This window comes from Larimichthys crocea, chromosome XXI (genome assembly GCF_000972845.2).
Source record: "Larimichthys crocea isolate SSNF chromosome XXI, L_crocea_2.0, whole genome shotgun sequence".
NCBI classification, from domain to species: Eukaryota; Metazoa; Chordata; class Actinopteri; family Sciaenidae; genus Larimichthys; species Larimichthys crocea.
Window position 1 is genome coordinate 18,869,885 of NC_040031.1, and position 20,549 is coordinate 18,890,433.

At 44.4% G+C, this 20,549-nt stretch overlaps 2 protein-coding genes across 4 annotated transcripts in view; one reads left to right on the forward strand and one right to left on the reverse strand.

Annotated features, from left to right (window-relative positions):
- Nucleotides 1-20,549, reverse strand: part of gtf3c6 (general transcription factor IIIC, polypeptide 6, alpha) — a 34,831-nt gene that overhangs the window by 7,037 nt on the left and 7,245 nt on the right. Inside the window, exon 2 of one of the 2 annotated variants that reach the window (XM_027272593.1) lies at nucleotides 2,317-2,407. In XM_027272593.1, the coding sequence (XP_027128394.1) occupies nucleotides 2,317-2,384 (68 nt within the window). In that variant the 5' untranslated portion in view covers nucleotides 2,385-2,407. Of the gene's footprint in view, nucleotides 1-2,316; nucleotides 2,483-20,549 lie in introns of those variants that run through there. The other variant, XM_027272594.1, reaches the window with a different exon arrangement.
- LOC104918143 (zinc finger homeobox protein 3) lies at nucleotides 1,504-18,784 on the forward strand. Of its 2 annotated transcripts, none has more exons than XM_019273914.2 (11): nucleotides 1,504-1,927; nucleotides 4,403-6,110; nucleotides 6,198-6,736; nucleotides 6,855-7,068; nucleotides 7,723-7,830; nucleotides 7,948-8,084; nucleotides 8,262-8,372; nucleotides 9,899-10,061; nucleotides 10,226-14,973; nucleotides 15,075-15,740; nucleotides 15,862-18,784. In XM_019273914.2, the coding sequence occupies exons 2-11, from the start codon at nucleotides 4,439-4,441 to the stop codon at nucleotides 15,973-15,975; spliced, it is 8,472 nt and encodes a 2,823-aa protein (XP_019129459.2). In that variant the 5' UTR covers nucleotides 1,504-1,927; nucleotides 4,403-4,438; the 3' UTR covers nucleotides 15,976-18,784. The 2 variants fall into 2 exon arrangements, with proteins under 2 accessions (XP_019129459.2, XP_019129463.2); XM_019273918.2 differs by having other exon boundaries at nucleotides 7,951-8,084.

Genomic DNA, 20,549 nt, shown 5'->3' on the forward strand with positions numbered 1-20,549 from the left:
CTTTGCTTGCTGACATGTGCCATACAGACAATCACTTTAAACGTTTTCAAATCGTAAAATAATTATTGGATGCTCTACAAACGGAGGCCAAACTATTTGGCAGTGAATTCACTGGCCAGTGCATCAGTTATTTACATATTTACAGTTGCACCATTGCAAGAATATAATCAAACCAAGACAAACCAAAATCTAAACGTCAGTGCTCTGAAAGCCAACATAACGAAATATCATTAATATTCATGTGCTATTCCGATATGGCCTTGTTGTGCGGTTGTTTCACGCAACACTAAGCTGATAGTAACCATACTGCAGTTACTGCTATATGCCTTTTTAGCTCCTGTGGTAATTCTATAATATTCCTATATTGTCTTTCATAGAGACTTTTTGCTGTCATATTGTAGCCTTCCATGCATTTCTTAATTTGTATTTATGCATTTTTGTCATCTTTGACAATCAAAACCCACTAAAGTAAAAATATACTATTTGATCTTACAAATAAATGCAGTTTTAACCTTCTAAAATATGGACGATCGACAGATTGCACCTCCAGCGTGAAAATCACAATAGTATTATCATAACAATAGACCCGAGTGGCGAGGATGGGACGGCCGGATCAGAAAAACACACACACACAAAAAAACACTAAAGGTCTTCTGTGATGACAAACATAGAAATGAGCACATCGATTTCGACTTAGATATTTCTTTTTTTGTTTTCCAAACTGAGAAAATTAACCAGCAAACCAAAAGCCCGACAAGCCAGACCTGCAGCGTCAGTCCAAAAAAACAATGAAGGGTGCAATATTCATATTGTTCATATTCAAGAACCTTTAAACGAGACTTTTTTTCTTTCTTTTTGTTCTAAGTATTTGTTTTTAGATCTCTTTGTTTGTGAGTATCTGTCTGACAATACCGTGCGATTACAGGCTATAACTTTTCAACAGAACAAGTGGGCTGTCACCCAGAAATTGAAACATTTCATGAGAGAAAAATGCGATTTAACGATTTGACACAGTGCCTACAATTGAGCGTCTAACTCGTGCTTTCTCCCAACAAACAAAATGTCAATATAATATTCCTAAAAATATTCCTCCAGGGCCTTGTAGTAACAGTGGAATCTGTGTGAATCACGGTGATAGTGTCGCACATTTTCTGGCATCACAATATTCCTTTAAAAAGCCTGATGCCATTAAATGTCTCCTTTTTAATCAATAGTGACTTTATGTTAACATTATTCTACTTTTAGTATTTGATTATGTCTTTTTGATATAACTAGATTTTTTTTGCGACATTGTTTTCTCTTTTTTTTTTAAGATCAGACGGGATTTGGCTTTTTCCATCTAAAATGTTTTATCGGAATTTTCCACCCACGATATTCTTATTTGTTATTAAAATCCAACGTACATGTCATTTCTCGTACTTTTTTAAACATTTTTCTTCTTCTCCTTGTCTTCTCTATGCGTCCCCTGTAGCCTCTCCTCCTCCCTCCCTCCCTCCTCCCTCTTTCTCTTTCTCTCTCTCGCGGAATCCTATTGATCCAAACGGGCTAATTAGCGGTGTCTGCGCAATTACGCACATGCGCACTGGGCGTAATCTCAGCCATTTTTTGAAGGAAACTAATTAGCAGGAATAAAGAGCCAAGTGTTTTTCCCCCACAGTGATCAGAACTCATTCTACCTCTGGAGCTCGCACAAACCCCTCCGTCCCCCATCTTCTGTTTACTACAGCCTATATGTAGCTTTAATTACACTGTTGTTTGGTAACAACTTGGACCCCGCTGCTCTCTCTCCCTCTCCCCATTTTTCCTCCTGGCTCCGTAAAAACGCAGAGGATCATTCATAAGGAATGAGTGGGCTCTCTATACGATTGTTTTCTGGACTACTACACATTCAGCGTACGGAGCTTTGTACCAGAGCCGCTGCAGAAATGTAAGTCTGCCATTTGTTTACGATATTAAAGGGACCTGGGAGGAAACAGCCCCGGCTAAAGGGAGGTGGGGAGGGGGTGGTGTTTGGTCAGTGCAGGCTGTAATTCGCACAAATCAAGCTTTTGTTGATCTGCTTGTGCATTGAGTCACCTGTTACGGGATACTGAACGCGATCACTCTTGGTTTAACTGAATCGGAGTGTGGTACGGTGCGATCCACTGTAAACAAAGGCTGAAGTAGTCTGGTAGGCTGAATGTTGGTCAGTGGCTTGACAACACAGACAGACAGAGACGGGGAGTGAACTTCCAAGTCGCTGCCCGTCCGGTATTCTCAAACAGCCCTGCTAGTATGCTCCCAGAACAGTGCAAAGATACATGTTAGTGCTGTTACCTTGAGGCTCGTGCAGGTTGTGTGTGCTCCACTGGGTTCCTCGTGCGTTCAAAACAATATTTGTCCATGTCCAGCTGTGTTTGTCCACGTCCTTAAATTACAAACAAAATTCATTTTCCCTAAAAAGTATAGCCACACAACTCTTCTGTCTCTTTCTCTCTCTCCTTCACACCCCTGTCTCTCCTTTCTCTCTATTCCTAACACACACACACACACACACACACACACACACACACACACACCAGCCTAAGATAGAGATTCATGTTGCACCTTTGGACATACTTTTTGCTGCAAAATCTGCAGCGTGCACACCCAAAATAACAAAGATGTTAATTTTTTTTTATTAATATTTTCAAACAGTTCTAATTATGCATGTTAAATTTCAGGTGTTTTTATTTGTGTATGTGTGTGTGTGCTTAATTGACATTGTCAGAATCAGTTTGCAGTGAACAACAGGATGCACACACATTAACACACACATAGATGTACACACACCCGTTGTTAAATGATGGTTTCCCGCACTTGTGATCGATAGAGAGCCAGGAATGTTTGTATAAATAGTTACATTGCCGATAGACCCAGGTTATTGATTGCAGTGTAAATGAAAATCTTTATCAGATTAGAGACTGTTCTCAGCTGCTGGCAGGCAGGCTCAGCCCCTCAGCACTATCCGGCGGGACAGTGGACAGCTGCAGTGGGCAAGGGTCTGTGGCCTGTGACATAAACACAGTACATTAAAGCACTATCAGAGTGCCGATATGAGCCATATATCTTTAAGGTGCAGAGAGGGGAGAGGGGGTGGCTACAGCAGAGACAGAGAGAGAGTGTGTTTAAGGAGGAGAAGGGGGGTTGGTTGGTTGAAGGAGAAGGTGAAAGGGTACATTAAGGTCTCTCCTTGATTAAAAAAGGTCAGTAATGAGATTGTGGGACACACACACACAGACTAAGAGAGATGTATCTGTCTCATCTGGCATCCATCTGTCAGTCAGAAACAGAAGAGGAAGAGAGGCCCGATTCATTTTTTTTTTAAATGTATATTTTTTAGGAAGTCTCTGTAGTGATGCATGGTTGTGCTTGTGATGCTTTTTTTTGTAAATCTGAATGATTAAGTTAAATGTTTGTGGTCAGACATGTATTTTTTTTTCTAAAGTCAATTAAATACAGTCTTAAAATATACAGATTTTTAAACTTTGCTTTCAAATGTTTATTTTAAACATAATTATTTAAACATTATTGACTATGAATACGTAATACATAGTTTGTGTTTATTACAAAAATTAATTATTTATTTTAAATTACATCATTGCTTTAGTGTTTATGTGGAGGGGTGTGTTTATATTGTGAAAGACTTCCAGGCGGTGGGCACAATATTCTACACACATACACAATGGGGAGAGGTCAAAATATAATACACTGCACTGTAACACCACAAATTATTGCTTCAGTAATCACCACTGATTTCAATCAACACCTAATCTAAAATCTTAACAAAAAATCTAAAAGAATTCAAGTATTTGTTGTGTTTTGGTGTAATCTAGATTACACAGGTGTTTATTATACTGTGTCCATCCCTTGTGTTCGCACTGTGTGTTGCAAAATGGCTCGTGCTGAACAGAGGACCGTTTCCCCACATAATATGTCTGTGCTAATGCCCAACAAAAGATGTAGAGACAGATACACTTGCTTTTAAAAACTGTTCTTTTATCCGCTTTTATCTAAGTGTGGCAATTTAGTGAAAGCCCTTTAGCTCAGAAAGCGTTCAGTTCTTTATTTAATCCTATCCCCTGAGGAATATTATAGACCTCCTGCGTAGCCTTTACCCGCATTCCTCTACCTAGTTTAGCGCTCATGCTATTGATTTTCCCATTAAGGGCTAACGCTAACCCCTGAGTAACCAGCCTCCGTGTTGCGCACTGTGAAGGCAGTATTGAACAGATGCTATCCAGGGACTGTAATCAATGGCTTCCACTGTTATGCAATACTATTTACATGACTCATGTATTTCATTTTCTCTTCTTTTCCCCTTTCACTTGTCTCCTGTCTCTATCTGTCCCGCTCTCTTCCTCTCTTTCTCTGTAACACACAGGTGGGGTAGTAATGCGTGGCAGCTGTAGCCTCTGGTATGGACAGCGGTGAGGGAGGAGGAGGGGATGGAGGGGGAGGAGAGGAGAGAGATGCTGACCTCAGTCCCCAGGCTTTATCTCTTCCTCTCCTGACCCTGGCGGCCATTCCTGAGCAGGGGTCATCCTCTCATACCTCAGCCATGGCCCCTGCCAAAGAGCCCCTGACCCTGCCTCAGCAGCAGGAGGAGGAGGGCGCAGAGGGGTCCCAGGCTAGAGAAGAGACCCAGGGAGGTGAGCAGAAAGATGGAGGCAGACATTCACAGGAGAATGGAGCGTGTCAAAAGCAGGGGATGAAGGAAGACTTCGGGGAGGGATATTTGTCAAGGCAAAGGAAGGAAGAAGGGGAGGTGCATGTAGGTGTGGGAGAGGCGTCAGTTACAGGGGGCCTCCCAGCAGCCCTTAGCAGCAGAGGCGGAGAGGAGGAGAAGGAAGAGGAGGAGGCCATCTCAAACCAAAGCCAAACCAAATCCAAATGTTCTTTATTACCTCAACAGAGCCAGCACAGCTCTTCTTCCAGCACTGCAAAAGCCAGTGGCACACTCGACAGCAAAATAGCCGCCTCTCCAAAGCCCTCCCCCACTCCTTCCACCTCTCCAAAGCCCCCCCCTTTTCTTTCCACCTCTCCAAAGCACTTCACTTGTCCGTCCTCCTCTTCTGCCCTGCTGAGCGAGACAGAGGTAAAAGACATTAAGGGAGATCAGGGCTGGATTTCTGGGTTTCCTCAGAGCTTTAAATCCCAGCAGTCTACTCTGGCTTTTCCACTGGCAGGTACGGAGCCTGCCAGTACACCTGCTGAGGATGATGGGCCGGCAGGGGTTCCTCACTCTTCCATTTCCAATGGAGATGGTGCCAAAGCTCCAGAACCAAATGACAGCCAGCTAGACACAGAGGTGGATGATGAGAGAGACAAAGAAGGAGAACAGAAAGAAGCTGTCCTTAAAAACCTCAACCAAGACCTCTCTCCTAATTCACTGACTAGTCACATGACCATAATGCACTCACGCAATTCCTGCAAGACGCTGAAATGCCCCAAGTGTAACTGGCACTATAAGTCTCAGCATACACTGCAAGTCCACATGAAAGAGAAACATCCAGAGACGGGAGGCCAGTGTGTGTGTGGTGCCTCTGGGGGAAAGTGTGTTTGTGGTGGTGCAACACGAGATGTGTGTGGATATTGCAGTTCGGGGAAACCCCATCCGCGCTTGGCCCGTGGTGAAACCTACGCCTGTGGCTACAAACCTTACCGCTGTGAGGTGTGTGATTATGCTACCTCATCGAAAGGCAACCTCAGCATACACATGCAGTCGGATAAACACCTTAATAACGTTCAAAATGGGGGACACTCGAATGGTCACATGCACACTTCTCATATTACCAACAATAGCAGCTCCTCCAACGGTCACACAGTGGATGAGCCTGCATACAAGCTCCCACTCTCTATTTCCACGCCTACTACCCAGCCCGCCAAGCTCACACCACCTGCACACTCTCACTCTCACGGTAAGCGGTGGCGGTGTGATGTGTGCGACTACGAGACCAGCATTGCCCGCAACCTGCGCATACACACCACCAGCGAGAAACACACACATAACATGCTACGGCTCCAGAGAGGTTACTATCTGTCTCACTGCAGGAGCCTTGCCCCACAGCTTAAACACCTACAAAACACAGGTGAGTAATACTTCACATCTTTTATTGTAATCCAACATAAAAGTTAATAAATGTAAGTTCTTACACAGTTTCTCTCTGTGCTTTTAGGCGCCGAGCTCTCACTGAACATGCGACTGACCAGTCAACAAGTTGCAGAACAACCAGTCACCCTTGGGTCTACACTGACTCCCTCCCCTTCCCCCTCTCCCTCTCCCCCTCCAGCCTCATCTCTGTCCCCCACTGGACCCCTCTCCCAGGGCGTGTTTCAATGCCTTGTCTGCTCCTGCTTTTCGTCCGACAGCTTAGAGTCTGTGGAGCAGCACCTGAACGCCCCTCGTTCTCTGCCCCAGTCTGAGTGGTGCTCCCTGGTCGCTGGTGGCTGCCACTGCAGGCTGTGTGGCTACACAACCCCGCTGAGGGCTAACTTCTCCTTGCATTGCCAGACTGACAGACACCGCACCCGATACCAGCTTGCTGCTCACCTCCAGGAGGGTGGTGACAGGGGTCAGGAGGGGGCCGCCCTTATCGCTAAGGGCAACCCTATCCAGTTGCGGTGCAACCTGTGTGACTATGTGACCAGCAGTTTGGAGAAGCTACGAGGACATTCCCTCAGTTCCCACCACGAGGCCAGCGTCCGGGTTTATAGAGTCAGTACACTTTGAGTAATAACCCCTTTCTCTTAGGACCTGCATGCAGCTTTAAAACAAAAAAAAATATTTTTAGATTTTCTCCAACCTTTTCTCCTTTCTACCTCGTTATTTTTAGTTCCTGCAGCAGTATGATGGTGAGGTTGATGGAGGTTCGTGGCTGTTCCATTGTCTCCTATGCAACCACTCCTCCTCTTCTAAACTCCAAGTACTAAAACACAGTCAAACCCCAACCCATCAGCAGAGGGAAGGGCTACTACAGCTGCAGCCAATGGGTGGAGAGGAGCTGGCAGCCATTTTTACCATCAGGAAGTGCCCTGATGGTGACACAGGTGAGAATATGAACTGTGTGGGTGTATTTGATTTCGTGTTCATGACATAAGAGAGCAGACAGGCGGATTAAGATGAAAAGAGTGAGAAAATGAGTAATGGCTGTTGCTGAGATATTGATCAGGTAAATTGATTAGTCAATACACATCCTTGTTATATCCCCAATAACCCCTGACAAGAGCTAACTAGCACCTGCTAATCAATGGACCAATACAAATCCCCTGGACAAGAATGGGAGAGGTGGAAGCTGGTCATTAATCTGCAGTCTATAGAAGATAAAACACAGATTTAACATTGTCTGATTACTGGCACAGCACCTAGAAAGAGTAGTTCAGTTGAACCAGTTCAGTTGTGAATTAAATGTATCCTGTGATTTGTCAATGTGCGGATTAAGACTTATCGAGATGAACTGATGTGTTGTAAGTCCATATTACCTCGACTCCACCTCTGAGGAGAATCTAATGGAGAATCAATACTTAATCAATAGTGTATGGAGGCAAGCAAGAAGAATGAAGTGTGGTCCAAAGACATTGGTCTTTATGAAGGATGCTATCTAGAGAATAACACAAACTACAATTAGCCTGATAGTTTGTGAGAACATATTGTATGAAGCACAATGTTTGTATAACATAATTATTTGTCTCGTCCCCTCACAGGAGAGCTCAGTGACGATATGGAAACTTCCAGTGAGAGCACCACTGGTCCTTTGGACACAACCAAAGACACATGTAACTTGGGGGAGAAGCAGATTTCTGAGGAGATAGGTATGGCTGCTTCTACATGCAGAACAAACATTTTGTACAACATATTACACTTAATACATAGTAAATATCAATCTATTTACATGTTCATGTATTATTTTTTTTTTTTTTTACCTGAAGCAGAAACTAGGGGTGAGGAAAGAGAAAAGAGGGAGTCCTTGCCCCCAGCAAAGCGTCCATCCTCTGGATGTGAGGAAATGGAAAACTCCATCGCAACCAAACGCCCACGAATACACCAGCAAAATGAGAACCAGCAGGTGAGCAGTCGACACACTCTTTAATAAATGGTAATAATAATCCATGGTCTACATGAATATGAAATGTAATAATTGACCCAATAAATGTTGTTCTAGATTAAAAGACCCAGCAGTTTCTTGTAGAATCCCAGAAACACTTGCTCACTTCTCACTCTTTTTCCCCCTCTCCACTCTTAGACTGTCCAGTGCCCTTTGTGCCAGGTTAAGCTCTCATACATACACCTTCAACAGCATCTCACACATGTGCACAGTGTGGCACAGGATTGTGTTGACAAGCTCATCAGCACAGTAAGTGTATGCAAGTGTGTTATTTGTTGTATTTGCGTTCATCAGGAAGCAAACGAAAATGAGAAGGCAAACGCGATGGGGGATGGGTGAGAGTGAAATGTAGGGAGACAATTCCATTAAGAAGGCACCAGAGAGAAAGGCAGCGCTTTTTTTTTTTTAATGCATGTTTAAGTAGCTCCCCGCTATCATCTTTGATGCAGCCGTGCATTCTGTGTGTATGTGTATGTGCGTCTTTTAGAGTGGAAGAGAGAGGGTTTGACTGAGTGAGTGAGGGAAAAGCCAGTCTTTCTATAATGCATGTTTAAGTAGCCCTCTATTACCAGAAGTGCAGTCAAGCTAAAAAGGGGCCCCCATGCTTTTTACTGTGTCTCTCCAACTAACAAAGACTGGTCATCTATCCACATCACCATCCTCCATCTCCCTGGCCTGTATGCTAAGTGGCCTTTGTCTCTTGCGCTCTTCGCCTCCACTTGACTGACTGCTTTTCACCCTTTCTCCCCTCTGCTGTCCCTTTCTCCCCCCTCAAGCTACTCCTATCATTCCTTTTCAGCAATCTCTGTCCCTGCCCCTCCCTTTCTGTCTCTCCCAAGCTCTCTCTCAATTTCTTATGCGTTACCCCTCCCTTACTCACTCTCTCTCTCCGAAGCAGTTTTTTTTTGTTCATTGCCTTATATTTCCTCCCTCCCTCTCCCTGCTCCCTCTCTTTTTCATATTCTACAACCCTTGCCGCCCCCACCCATCCTACCCCCCCACCGTCGTCCTCGCTCCTTCCCCTCCTACCCCTCCCTCACTCTCTCTGATAGTAATTGAGGTTCATTAATTCAGACTGAGGTGATGATGGCCATTATGTACCTTGCTTTCCAATTACGCTCTCTAGATTAAGCCTGACCTTCAGTTTTCTCTGCAGTGTGTACGTATGAGTGCGTGTGTCTGTGTGTGTGAGTGGTTGTTCTTCTCTTTCTCTCTTATGAAGCTGTTATGCAGAGAAAACTCTTGTCATGTAAATCTCATTTTTAGCTGTCCATCCTTTCCTTAGGGTAGCTAGCTGTTCGCATAGACATAGTATTTGCTCTCAGTGCTTGAAGCTGTGCAGTTGGAGGTTTTCTATGTGAAGAATGATTTTAAATAAATTCATTATTCAGCTCAGTAAAGTTTTATTAAACCCTTGGGGCATGTTGGAGGGTGTCGTAGGAGCTGAAGGGCAGACCCACATATCTCACCCATATACACTTATTAGAAAATTGATGTGCCTTCCTGTCTATACTGCTGTGCAGGCAGGTGCAAGATGTAACGATACACTTACAGATTCACATTTTAATGTTTTATGATATTAGGACTGGGTGTGCAAGCACTACATGTTTATTCATCTTGATATCTGCTTGCTATAAGACTATGCAATTAAACATGTTTTATTCATAATATTGGATTAAGAAAATATGGTAAGATACCATATTTCTTTTAGTGTGAATAGGTAAAACAATACTGAGTGTAATGACAGAGCGTCACTTTTTTTCCCCCTCCTCCAGGTCACACTATCCATGGAACAACCACAGCCTCAGCTGCAGACGGAACCGCAGACAGAGTTGCACACAGATGATACTCAAAAAAATAAAAACACCAAGAATAAAAATGCAGATTGTTCCCGTACTGCTGATTCCACTGCCTCAGCTGACTTACAAAAAAACAAAGGTTGGTATAAAATGCATGATAAAACTGACCACAATTTAGATTTTAATTAAAAAAATCACAAATACCGAACCGTTTGATGGTCATTTGTTCAAAACACATTAACTTGTTGGCCTGATTGTAAAATAATTTCTGAAACAGAGTGACAATTTTTATGCACTTTGCAGGCATTTCACTGGAGAACACGGAGAGAGATGTAGCCGCACCCAAAGATGTCACAGCTCTGCTCACCCCACCCCTAGAAGACAACACCACTCACCCTTCCAATGGCAGACTGGCTCCTCAATCCCCGATTCAGATCCCCCCATCTCCTCCGCCTACCTCCCCACCCAGCGATCCCCCTCCCCTCTCTGATCGCCATGGTTACCGGTTCCGTTGCAGCAGGTGCAGCCTGGCGTTCCCTACTCAGGAGAAGCTCCAGCTGCACTGGCAGTACCATGCCATGAGGGCGGCGACAGAGTGTCCCCTCTGTTCTAGACAATGCCGCAGTCAGGAGGCCCTGCAGAGACACATGCAGAACACACACTCACAGCTGGACAACCCACAGGGGCAGATTCCACCATTATCGCCCCATACCGCGCAATACCTTGAGCAGAATAAGAGTTCAGTTCAACAAGATTTTAGTTTATCACCTCAAGTGGGCCAAGAAGCAGGAGAGGGTGAAGATGAAGAGGTAGAGGAAGAAGCTCTAGACATGGAGGGAAAGGAGGAACAAAAAGAAGAAGTAGTTCAATTTAAAGAAAAGGATGCGGCTGGTGAGGCTGATGGAGGCGGGGAGGATTTACCTGAGCCAGAGAAAGGGCCACATGAGGAGATTATATCAGAAACTAGTTCTTGCTCCCTTGTTAAGAAGAGCTCTAACCCTACAATGGACCGCTACCTGGATCCAACCAGGCCCTATAAATGCACCATATGCTCTGAATCTTTCACCCAGAAAACCATTCTCCTAGTCCACTATAACTCTGTCTCCCATCTCCACCGGGCCAGACGAGCCTTGCAGGACTCTGGCACAGGTGTTGCTGCCCCCGAGGCTCCCCGTGGTCCAGATCCTAGGCCCTATCGATGCCGATTGTGTGGAGTTGGCTATAGCCAGAGCTCCACACTGGACATACATCTTCGCTCCGTCCTTCATCAGACTAGAGCTCGTGCTGCCCAGAACTCGGCTCCACAGACTCCAACATCTAGTGTAGCTGCTCCAGTGTCAGTCTCTACTACTTCTACTCAGGCTGCTACCACCAGAGAAGAAACTTCCAAGAGTTTCACCAAGAGGCTAGATGTAAGCTCTTCAACCTCTTCACTATTAAGCTTAGCAGCTGAGGCACAGCCAGCCTTCTCTAACCCAACCGACAGCCAGCAGACTAAAAAGAGAGTGGCAGAACTTCTAGCATCAAGAAACCAGTTAATGCTAATACAACAGCAACAGTTAGCCCAGGTTCAGGCACAGGCCCAAGCTCAGTTACAACAACACACAGCTCTGCTCCAGTCCCAGCTGATACAGCACCTTCCATTAGGGCCTGAGAATCTCCTTAAACAACACTTCCCCCTGACTCCAGACAACTTGCTCTCTTTGCAGCAGCAACTTCTTCTGCCCTTTTACCTGACAGGAGACATGACGTTTAACCCAGAGTTAGCAGTTAGGAGCCCAGAACTGAGCCAGTCAGTATCTGCCAACTCCATCCCAAAAGAACAGGTTAAGCCAGAACCTAAAAGGGAAATTCAGCCCCAAATAGATGAGAAACAAACACAGAGACAAAGTTCAAACCCAGCTGTTTGCCAACCAAAGGATCATGTGCAGTCTGAATCCAAGGTTGAAGCAGGTTGCAGTGGATCCACCACCAACCATACAGAAAGAGAACACAGCGAGTCTAGTCTTGAGCAAGAAAATGAAGAAATGCTTGTTCCTACTATTAAAAATGAGAGTCAGAAGGAGGATACAGATTCTTGCTCGTTTAATCTTCTTGGATTGCAGTGTCCTCCTCCCAGAGTGCCCTATGCTGCTGTGAATGGGGAGCCTCTTAGAGCCCTGCTGCAGAGTTATGGCTATGAGTTGGCACTGCAGTATATACAAAGTAGGCACAGACACCAGCAGCAGATACCAACGCATATGATAATGGGTAAACAACAGTGCTCTGATATCAGCAAGATGGAGGAGGAAAGAGATGAGTTTAATGGACTGAAGGGTGGAATGGTGGACGGCTGTAAGGATAACAAAGAAGGCAATAAAGAGATAGAAGAGCAAAAAGAGAACAAAGATGAGGAATTAGCAAACACGGGGAAAGGATGCTGTGGTCAAGGAGAAAAGTGTAGAGACTGTGGAAAGTTTTTTTCAGATGCCTTGATTTTAAAAAGCCACAAGGAGTACATACACAGGATGCTGTTTCCCACTGCTGCACTGGAGAGGTTTTCTAGAGAATACAGGCTGCAGTATGACCAGATGTACCCCCTCACACAGCCTAAATCTGTGGAGAATTCAACTGCTTGCCCCCAAGCTGCAGCCCCAGCCCCATCTTCAGAATCAGAACTAGCACCAGAACCAATTAAGCCTCAAGTTAAAGCCCTTGCACCCTCACCTGTACCTTCAGTTTCAGACTCTGTAACCAAAACATGCACTCCAGCTACAGACTTAACGCCAACTGCTCCTACACCTTCATCTCCATTTCCTTCTCAACCTAAAGATTTTTCACAAGAACCACCTATCCCAAGCACATCTGCTACAGCTACTTCACAGACCACATCCCCAGCTAAGTCCTTATCGCTCTCCTTACCTAAAATACCTATGCTTCCTCTTTCCTTACCCCAGCTTCCTATACCCCCTCTGACTTTACCTAAGCTTCCCATGCCTCCTATTCCTTTTCCCATGGATCTACCCCTCCTCTCTCCTGTTGTGATGCAGTCTGTGGCTCTCCAGTCTCAACCTTGGTTAGACTCAAGTGTGAACCCTGAACTTGCAAAACTCTACCAATCTCAACTCAATCCAGCACTGCTAGGGCAACAGCCACAGCTTAGTCCAGCTTTGCTAGCCCAGCAACCCCAGCTTAGCCCAGCTTTGCAAGGTCAGCCTCCACAGCTTAATCCTACACTGGGTCAACCATCTCAACCTAGCCCCATCCAAACAGGACAACAACCCCAAGTCAGCCCAACAATACTTGAACAACAAAGTAAAAGAACCCGAACACGAATTTCTGAGGAACAATTGACTGTACTGAGGAAACATTTTGATATTAACACTCTCCCCAGTGATGAAGAGATGAACAAGATGTCTGCTCTGTCTGGTCTGCCCCATAAAGTCATTAAACACTGGTTCCGCAACACCCTATTTAAAGAGCGCCAGCGAGATAAGGATTCCCCTTACAATTTTAATAACCCTCCAACCACAGCCCTAGAGGAGTCCAGAGAGGAAGTAGCACTAAACCAGCCCATGACTCTTTCCCCATGTTCACTGTCCCCAGGCCTTCCAGCCAACACATCCTCACAGCCCCAGACAACAGACCTGCAGAGAGGAGAGCCCCATAGGGGCCGACGCTCTTCCCGAACCCGCTTCACAGAGCAACAGCTTGAGACCCTACAGGGGGTGTTTGAGGCCACCCCCTACCCTAGAGAGGAAGAATATGACCGGATGTCTGCGCTGTTGTCTCTCCCTAACAGAGTCATTGTTGTATGGTTCCAAAATGCTAGACAGAGAGCCCGCAAAAATCAAGATAGAGGAGCAGATGATGGATTAGAGGGGAAGAGCCAGCTCGATAACATTAACAGACAGAGAAATGGCCGCTACAAGAATGATGATGAAAATGAGGATAACAGTGGTGGTGATGAAGGGCAAAATGAATCTCAGAATGAAAACTCCATGGATCTGACCTATGAGTATTACACAAACCCTGAATCACCTATCGCTGATTCTTCCTCTCACTGCACAGAAAGTGAGCATCCAACAGTCAAAGATGAACCAACGTCTGTTACTAGGAGACAAGATGATAAAGCAGTCTCTTCTGTGGCTAGCAAGAGCCCAGCTCTTATTCAAACTCAAAATGGAATTTCAGAAACAGAGATCCAACATAAGGAAATTGTTCAGGCCTTGAAAACAGGGTCCCCTCCACGACCTGAGCCCAATGTGCAGCCAGAAAATACTCAAGAAAGACCCCAGCCCCGCTCTTCATCCTCTTCACAGAAAACTGTATCCACCATCCTGCCCATGGCTCATTCCAGCCAAGGGCATCATTACAGCTCTTCTTCTGATCAAGCTGTTGAAAGGCCTGCTGATACGTCACCTAGCCTCCCTGCTGCTCCAGAGTCTGAAACAAGCCACACTCCACTTCTGGATGTCACATCTGGCCTATCCACTGAAACCCAGCCAAAAAGCCAGCTCCAAACCCAGGCTCAGTTCCAGTGCAATCTTTGTCCAATGTCCTTGCCATCATTCCAGCTTTGGCAGGAGCATCAGACCAGACATCTCCTGGCAGCTCAGACCCAGGTCCAATTTCTCCACTCTGGCTTTACAGACCGAACCATGCCTTACATGATGCTCCACCCCAACCACACCCTGATGGCCAGCCAAATGCTTTCAGGAGCTATGTCCCAGATGCACCCTAACCACACGCATCCCATGATTTCACACTTAAACAGCTTACAAATTAAGAACGCGCTCTCTGATCACTCTAATACGCTCACCAGCCTCTCACAGAGTTCCCTGACCCCTATGAAGCAGAATTCAAAGCTTATGTCAGAGACTAGTTTTGAAGGCCAAAGGAGTAGTAGAGAGGTTGAGGAAGAGCACCGAAGAGATAAGCGTCAGAGAACTACCATCACCCCAGAACAGCTGGAAGTGTTGTATCAGCGCTACAGCTTGGACTCTAACCCAACTAGAGGAGTCCTGGAAAGCATTGCACGAGATGTAGGCCTCACAAGACGTGTGGTTCAGGTACTTGTATTTATTGGTTATTGAACATGTGTAAATGTTATGTTTGTCTTGACGCTTTTGACTATCTGGAATTTAAAAATGTACTGGTCTTTTCTTCACAGGTCTGGTTTCAGAATACACGAGCCAGAGAGAGAAAAGGACAGTTCCGGTCAATGGGGCCAGGATCCAGTTTCAGCTTGGGTTTCAACCACCTGCGCTGCCCTTTCTGCAGGGCTCTCTTCAAAGTAAAGAGTGCTCTGGATGCGCATATGAGGTCCCGCCACTGGGCTGAGGCTGAAAGAGCTGGCTACAACTTATCAATGAGTAATGGATCCAATGGGCAGATTGGGATGTCTGTGTCATCTGTCGTGGACAGGCCAGGCCCTTCTATCTCCTCCAACCTTATCCCAAACCATGGCTATGTCATCAGCAACAAAGAGTTAACTGTGAAGGCACCTGTGACGTCTTTGTCTTTAACCACTGATCTGAACAATGCAGAGGAAGATGATGACTATGATGAAGATGATGAGGAATACCCATGTGAGGAGGGTTCCAGCGTGGCTGACCAAGCTTCTCCTAGTCCTGAGGGATCTGGGGGTCCGAGCTCAGATTGGGGTGAAACACAAACTCTGCAACAGCATCACCATCAGCAGCAGCGCCAAAGGACACAGATGAGCCACTTCCAGATACTCCAGCTCAGAGACTTCTACAGGACCCACCGTACCCCCAACCGACATGAGTGTGAGGCACTGGGCCAAGAGTTGGGACTGCCTCACCGTGTGGTGCAGGTACATTTTTGAAATATTCATAAATTATAAAATAATAAAATGCAGTAAATATGAGATATAAGATGAGCAATTAAGTATTTTAAAGGTAATATATAATATTTATGCATACAACTTTTTGCAGGTGTGGTTCCAGAATGCCAGAGCCAAGGAGAAGAGGGCCAGGAGCCTGAGTTCTGACTCTGCAGAGAGGGAGCAGGCTGAGCTGTCCGCAGGAGGGGAGAGAGACAGAGCTTAGAGAGGCAGACTACGGTCCCTTTGCTTCTTTTTACTACATTCTCCCCAAAACCTCTTCTGCACCTGCTGTTGACCTCTAAACAATATACCCTGTCCACTTTGCTGCCAAACCTGTAACCTGAACACCCCAAAGATGCAGAGCCACAGTGGCCCAAAGACAAACTCTCTGAAAGTCGGAGAGAGCCCAAACCACGTCCTCTTTACCACAGCTTTCCTCTTTTCGTATTCTTCTTAAACTCTCTTTCTTGGTCTGTACTTGTTGAAAAGAGCTTCTCTCCCTATTCCGTCAGACAGACTACAACCAAACACCACCTTGATAAAACCAACCAGATGCCACAGAGGCCAAAGAGCATTCTCCAAGTATGTGACCTCACTGCCCAGCTAGACCTGCAGTCTACCTCTCAGTCTGCATGACAGACTCACAGTGGGCCCTCCACCAGACAGTTCTAGATGACTAGCTGTGTAGCATGTAGTGCCAGTCTGTATGAGACTGGAAAAGAAATTGTCAAAGAGATTTTAGTGTAAATAGAGAGCTCCAAAAGATAAACTTGAAGAAAAACAAAGCAGTTAACAGTGGAAGAAGATGATGGAGAAAAAAAAAACAAAAAACGGAAAAAATATCCTTGAAAAAGACGGAGGTATTCGCATAGAGCTTTTGTAAAGACTGACTCAGATTCCAAAGCTCGTAACCAAAATTTTACATGTCTGTGGATTTAGTTTCAACATGTTTGTTTTCAATAACAAACTGCAGAGCTGACGTCTGTACCGTGAATGGGTGAGATCTGCAGCTGGCATAGGTAAGCCAATAGTACCAATAGACTGATACGGTGCTTGAATGCAGCTTCACCCTCCACAAGCCAATGATGAGTCTTCTGTTGTACATGTACACCTTCTATGTTCCTTTAGTGGATAACAGCCCAAATAGCACAGAACGTAAAGGCCAGTTTGTCCTGTCTGGGCAAACTATTTTTATAGCACTCAACCACTATACTGTATATGAAAACTTTAACCAAACTCAAATTTACATTGTGTGTGTTTAGTAATAGTTTCTTAATATAAATCTTATGGATTGAGATAAACTGTCTTGCTTCGATATAATAGTGTCATGATTATGAAAAGATTATGACAGCTTTGATATGTTCAGGCAAAGTGACTTACTGCCTTTCCGTTCTATTTGAATATACCAATGGCTGACCAATGTTATGTGATAAATGTAAAGCTTTCTATGCTCAGGTCAACAGCTCAACATGGCTCTGCTTCAAATGTGATCTTAATACTGGACTTTTCTGTTTTTTAAGAACAGAAGAGTCATGGTTTGATCTTGGACTAAGTATTAAAAGATATCTACAAAAACATCTCTGTATTTCAAAGATCTGAGCTTTTCACCTCTGAGTAATAGATTGTTACAAAAACCTTATTGAAACTAAAGTGTTTAATAGTGTGAGGGGTAAATGTACAGTATTTAGCTTTTGTATGGTTGACTCAAGACTTCATTGGATGATTGAGACATAGCTCCCTTTTCCACTTACAGATAGGGAGCTACTGCGCAAAGCTGAGAAAAAACTTTGGATGTTATTGATGTTATTTTTGTACACTTAATTTATTTTCCCTCTTTCTCCTTCCCTACCCACGTTCCTCTTTTTCTCTCTACCTTGTTCATTTGCAACCAGTCCTTATTCTAACTGTAATAATGATAATATAACAATAATAGCTAAACAATAATTAATGCTTTAAGACAAAAATCCAAAGACGTGATAATACTTTAACCATATGACCTACAAAAATAAGCGCTACTGTTTACTTGACGATGTATTACTGTTTTTAAAGAAGGAAGGAGTCCCTATATCTAAGCTACTGTTTTCTGCCTCTCATAAGCACACTGGAGACTGTAACCAAAACCCCAAACTAGAGCCATGGCAGTCTGTAATATAGCGGTTAAAGAGTTTTACTTCTCTTGAGAAATGTTGCAGTTTATTTTTCTTTCTTTTTTACCATAGTGTTGAACTTCAGCCCTTAAGGATGTCCAGTTTGCTGCTAATGTACTGTAGTTTCTAACGATACTGTAGAAAGATGCATGCTCTGATCGCTTTACCACTAGGCTTTAATGACTACAAACTGTAATGATACCTGTGATGCTGTTGATAAACTGCTCCTCTGTTATTCTGTTGAAAACAAATGGATGTGGGGCTCAATTCCATCAGGTTTGTTTTTCAGTATCCTATTAATTACCCTTTCTCAGACGATTAAAAAATGGCTTTCGTAATACCAGAAATATTTTTTCAAGCTTCCAGTTTCAGAGAAACCTGCCTGGGGCATTAACTTCTCAAAATGTATGGAGATACTGCATAGCTATTTGAAGGAGTTCAGCCCCAAACCTTCCACTGGTTTGTTGTCAGTCTTTCTGTGTTGCGATGTCTAGTCCATTTGTCCAGCTAAAACAGCTTTGCTGAACTCAGACTGACGTTACAGCCGACTTTCCAAAGGATGTGGACTGACTTACTCTGTCATGTTTTGTTCTTAAACTAACCAATGTTTACGACAATACCAATGAGCTTTCTTCTGTACAGAAATGTGCATTCCAAATACCACAAAGGCAGTTTTTTTGTATACTGATTATTTTAAATTTCATTTCTCTTGTATTCTCTTGATCTTAGTGACTGTAAGATGTACATATTGGGGTTCTCTATGGTGAAGGGACTCTGTTATCCTTACTGTAGGTAAAACTATTCTTTTCATTTTTTTCTGGATATGTTGTTGCCATAGTGATGACCAAAAAGATACCTGTGATGTGCACCTGTCCTTATGTCCTGCTCCGGTGGTTTAGTGTGTCTCTATACTCTCCCTCCCCCAGTTCTCCCTTACTGGTGTGTGTTTCTCTTCCTTTCCCTTCCCATACTCCACTGAGCTAAATAAAGTCTGCTTTGGTGCATGCTCTGGTCTCATCCCTTTGGTCTAACCGAGAGAAGCCATTTTGTGAATGTTGTGGTATGCAAGCGCGTCTGCGTGTTGTATGTGTTTCATATTCCAGGTTAGATGTTCGGTAGTGGTGTGTTTGGCTCAAAGGCTTTTGATATGCAACCGTGTGTGTGTGTGTGTGTGCGTGTGTGTGTGTGTAACACGGTAGTGTGTGGAAGGCGTTTGGTGAATGGAGCCATGACCTCTGGGGTCACTTCATTAATTACATCTGTGACATTCAGCCAGATGAGTTTCCTTTGTGACTAAATGATATGATGAATATTAACGACCTCGGATGAATTACACTGCTGCTTCTGCTGCTGCTCCTGATGATAATGTGTTTTACGACTCTGGGAGAGAGGGGAGGAAAATTGCACACTACAGCACATTTAGGACACGCAGATTTTCATATGCAACATTTCAAAGACCACAGCGTAGCTTGGTAGAGCAGATTTTATTGTTTTGTTCTTTTGTTGAGTAAAACTTTCCGCTGGTTGATGAGACAACTTGCCAGAGAGGGGGGAAAAAAAACTACAATACAAAAAAAAATATGTTGTTCAGTCAGAGTCTCAGACACAAACTGGTATCTGCTACTTGTGATCGCACAGCAAGCAATTCATTTAACCATTGCACATAAACGCGACAACAGAGGAAACGTACTTGTGATTGGGGTTGCAGGGAACGGACAAACAGATATGCGGGGAGAACAATAGCAAAGTAAACACAGAAGAGGGCTTGGTATAGCTTTGTAGCTGACGATAGCCATCTTAGAAAGTCATCCTGATAAAGTGATCCCCCACCATTTCTCCCTCTCCCTGTCCTCCCCCTCTTAATCAAATGAGTACTGTGCAGCTGGTGGGGTTGCGGCAAAAGGGGGTACGAGTGTGTGTGCAGAGGAGGTAGTGGGGGGGGGGCTTTGAGGGATGGCGTGAAATTATTGCCTGCTGGTGTATATGTGTCGCTGGGGGTAGTAGGGTAGAGTAGGGGGTTGGGCTGGGGCTGGGGGGTGAGGGGGGGGGAGTAATGTCATTGCCTGCTGGTGTATCTGTAGTGGAGGCTCATTTAGATTTAGATTGGTTATGTGAGGAGAGAGCTGAAAGGCCAGCTCATGTTTATGCATGAATCTCAAAGCATGCTGCCGTGGTGGAGCCCAGAGTTAAAGAGACAGAGCTGAAATACATTCGCACATTTAGACACAGCTCTGCTTCTTTGGATAAAGCTTCAGTCGAAGGGACGCGTTATCAGAGTTATCAGATACGTTTCAATCAATGTGTGCATGTATAGGCCTGTTTGTGGCATTGTGTGTACACAGCTGGATTACAATTCGAAATGATTATCATGCAGCTTCTTTTAATCTAGAAATCATGATCTAATTTTATTTTTAAAGATATAAACATCATTACCCACAAGCCCGGCTGTGTCCTGAAGATTGCTTTGGTATCGTCTAGAGCTACACACAATACTTGGGTGCTTCCCACATAACACTCACTCACACACCGAGAGTAATCAGTAAATGTCTTTGAAGGAGAGTTTGTTCAGCACTTCATCAGGTATAAAGTGGTTTTTATTTGGAAATGTGGTCCCTATCCATCTTTTAAATGACTTTTTAATGGTCGTCAC

What these genes read in the sequence shown, in the direction of transcription:
- LOC104918143 (XM_019273914.2), top strand. Translation starts at nt 4,439, where the DNA reads ATGGACAGCGGTGAGGGAGGAGGAGGGGATGGAGGGGGAGGAGAGGAG. An exon ending in AGCAAAATGAGAACCAGCAG is followed by an intron (nt 8,085 to 8,261) that starts GTGAGCAGTCGA and finishes CTCCACTCTTAG; the next exon opens with ACTGTCCAGTGCCCTTTGTG. An exon ending in TTGACAAGCTCATCAGCACA is followed by an intron (nt 8,373 to 9,898) that starts GTAAGTGTATGC and finishes CCCCTCCTCCAG; the next exon opens with GTCACACTATCCATGGAACA.